Here is a 3745-nt window from a genome sequence, read left to right as displayed (position 1 = left end):
CCAGTATAGCTGATTACGATGAAAGCAAGATCCCTCCAAACTAAAACATCTGACGAATCTTCGTACTTGTCGCATAACTCGACTATCTTATCTGTTGTTACGATGTCCTTCTTGATTACTGGTCTCGAGTTCAGCCTTTTAGCACTTTCTAGAAGGTTTTTTACAAATGCATTGTCAGTAGGATCAGACATACCCGAAATGCCATGGGCCCATTTGATGCTGTAAAGTGCTGATTGGATAACGCTAACAGATGAACCTTTATCTATGAGACTGGAGATATATAAGGCTACATGAATGGGCTCCGCTGGTATGGCCTTACCCCCTTCTGAAGAAATAAAACTGCTCCATTTTTTGAATGCTGCCATGTATTTTGAAGACGTACCTTCGCTCCTCGATCCGATAAGTTGGCTTGCCATAACGCCCGTCAGCTTCTCAAGATTCGAAGATTTCACGCCGGTATCATGCAGCAAACCAGAGATAGTCTCCTTGAGATTTAGACCTGTATTCGTGTAAAAGAAAAAACATGCGTCTGATCTAGAATCGTACCTTAAAAGCAATTAGATTAAAATTACTCTTAGCATTTCCAAAAATACCATTTTTGCCTTTGCCTTTGGTAACTGAATTTGAAGAGATAATCTCGTAATCTTTAATAAAGACTCGAAATCTTTCACCATCCCAAATCTTTGGCCAAAAACAAGCCGACTTCCAGAAAGGCACTACAAGCGTGCCACTTGCCTTTTCTCGCACTATTTTATCCATGGTTTGAGCGATCAAACGAGGTGGTGGAACCCACCAATTTAAGGCACCATCCCAGTTTTGCGAGAATGCATCTATACCACTTGTTCCAATGCACCAAGCTCTAGAATTAAACGTTTCACATTTAGTATTATAATTGCTAGCGAACCTATCCCACACGTGGGGTCCCCATCTCTCGTCCAAACTATAGAAAACTTTCCAACTGATATGCCAATCATCGCTATCCGTGACCCGACTGAGTCTGTCTGCTTTGTGATTTTCTTTTCTGGGTATCCACACAGGATATATCTTCATATTCTTTTCTTCTCGAATGCTCTCTATTATCATCGCTTTCCTCTGAAGCTCAGGGTTTCCACTCCCTGCTTTCACAATTTTCACAGCATTCTTATTATCTGTATACCATCGTACATTGAGCCCTTCTACGTGACATTTCAATGTCATGGCCATTCTCACAAAGGCCTCGAGCTCCCTCCAAGTCGAGCTCTGAATCTTCTCTGATTCTGACCACGTTCCCACAACTTCCATATCGTAACCATCTACATATCCACCATAACCAAAATCGGATGCGTCTGTGAATACAGAGAAATGGCAATTTAAAGCTGACTGCATGGGCGCTATGTTTAAGCGATCTATATTATCCTTCCAGAACAATAATTCTGTCATAACGTCTGGAGTGATTCGCACTGACGCATTCCAACTTGCTCTTGTATTAATACAGTGAAAACAATTCCTAGTTCTCAGTTGCGCTAAGGGACCCATAACTGTGTGCATTGACGCAATCATTCCCGTTACGCGGGCTAGAAATCTAACCGATACGACCGGATTCAAATTGACTTTGACTATAAAATCTGATATTGAAGTTTTAAGTTCTTCAACTCGTATAGCCGTTATGCTGACCTGAAAACTATGAAGTCCCAGTCTAAGCCCAACCATTTGGCCCGTGATTTTGGCTCCCAATCACACTTCTCGTTTGCCAACAAGAAACCTAATTTTCTTAAGTCCAATTGCACATTCACACTAAATGACTTTGCCCCTTCCAAGCTATCAAGACCTGCTATTCCATCGTCTAGAAACATTATCGCTTTATGCCCTTGGTTTCGCCAATGAGATACTACTGGCCTCATTATCTTTGAGAATACATAACCCGCGGTCGACAAACCGAATGGCAGTACATTAAAGACGAAATATCGTCTAATCCCGTTGAAGTTCCATGCAAAGCCCAGATATTCTTTATGATCATCATGTATTTCGATATGGTGATACGCTGATTTTAAATCGTAGGTAAAAACAAAATCCCCCTTTTCGAAAACATCACAAACAGCCTTGGCGTCCTCGTACTTAAATTTCTGCTTGAAAAGATGCGGATTCACGTGCCTACAATCAAGAACCATTCTTAATTTTGCCTTGTTATTGGACACTGTTAGAGGATTGACCACTTTTGGTTTCTTTTTCAGCTCACTTACACACCCTTTTTTTATTAGCTTTCCGATTTCTTCCTCCACAAAAGATGAGTTTTCGATTGCCGATCGATTATTTCTTATATCTGCATCGTCAGGCAATGTCATGAAAGGTAATACATACCCCTTATCTAAAATAGATAGTATTTCAGAATTTGCGCCTATTTCTTTCCAATAATCCCTGCCTTTTTTCAAACTTCCCACTGGGGATGAAATTTTACATCCATCATTCTCAGTATTATCACACCCATGTATACTCTCTTCCCTGTTAGTCTGATTACATAAATGAGAATTATCACTTAGCTTGTTATATTGACTTGACACAGGACTGGCGTAACTTGATCCGGCTTCCTTGCATTCTGCCCTCCAATGACCAGGTTTGCCGCACGAGAAACATGCCCCGGGTTTCTTCGCCGAAAATGGCGAGGCGTTGACGACGAAGGCAGATCCTGAAGAAGTGCTGTTCTGCTGATTAGCCCCAAAATATGGACGATAAGGAGAGAATCGGGACACTCTCTTCTTCTGCAAAAGCTTTCCCGCCTTTTTCTTTCTTTGGGCCCTAGCTTCCGCTCTCATGATCCGCTTTTCGTCATCCGAATCGTCGGCCAAGTCGTTCCTCACGTATTCGTCTACCGTAGTCCATCCTCCTTCAGAACTGTCCGCAAGCTTGATTATCTTTTGTCTGTACTCAATTAACTCCATACCTTCAGATAGTTTTGATCTTGCTTCTCCTTTAGCTCCGTCATGTTCTTCACTCAGTAGGACATCAGCTTGCTTGATTTTACTCAGAACCTTCGAATTTAGTTTATATTGTTCCTCGTTACCCCTGCGTCGGAACTTGAATTCGTCCTTGCTTACTTCCTCTATTTTAGCTATTTGTATGTCGCTGAGATCACGCTGGTTTTCGTTTATCTTCTGTTGAAAACTGCCCAGCTTTGAAGATATTAGCTTATCAAGCTCGTTTAAGAGTCCAGTCTGGCTTTCTTTGATTTTTATTTCGACGAAATTTGCAACTGCGGACGGCTCCATAATGTCGTGTTGTCGTAACGAAGAGAACAAGCTAGAATGATACACCCAACGTATCCTTACCGCGCGTTATCCATTCTTTCCGCGCTCCAATGCACCAATGCACTTGTAATTACATTCCACGGAGGCTTCGAACCCCAGGGCTTCGAACCCCATTGACTATGCATTCCTGCAAGGTTTACGAACATTAACGAAACAAACAACATTTACCTGCTATACAACCGTAACGCAGGTAAATAATATTCTTCACTCTCTGAAACGCAATCATGTGACTATGCTACAGTAAAAGAAACAATTCTCAATGCATATGAGTTGTTACCAGAAGCGTACAGACATAAATTTAGGAACATGCAAAGACAAACAGGCCAGACGTATGTTGAATTTGCTAGGGAACAAGAAATGATGTTCGATAAGTGGTATAGATCAATGAAAGTTGACAAAGATTTTGTTCACCTTAGGGAAGTTGTCCTCCTAGAAGAATTCAAAAAGAGTCTTCCTTTTGGCAT

General features: G+C 41.5%; 1 protein-coding gene across 1 annotated transcript; it reads right to left on the bottom strand.

The window, feature by feature from the left end:
- Window positions 1-1643: 1643 nt before the first annotated feature.
- Window positions 1644-3478, bottom strand: LOC121429934. The gene has a single exon (XM_041627195.1). It carries the CDS (start codon window positions 3240-3242, stop codon window positions 1644-1646), a length of 1599 nt encoding a protein of 532 aa, XP_041483129.1. The 5' UTR covers window positions 3243-3478.
- Window positions 3479-3745: the final 267 nt, after the last annotated feature.

Source organism: Lytechinus variegatus, chromosome 16 (genome assembly GCF_018143015.1).
Source record: "Lytechinus variegatus isolate NC3 chromosome 16, Lvar_3.0, whole genome shotgun sequence".
NCBI lineage: Eukaryota > Metazoa > Echinodermata > Echinoidea > Temnopleuroida > Toxopneustidae > Lytechinus > Lytechinus variegatus.
Note: the sequence above shows the minus strand (reverse complement) of the source record. Positions and strands in the feature narration are given on the sequence as shown.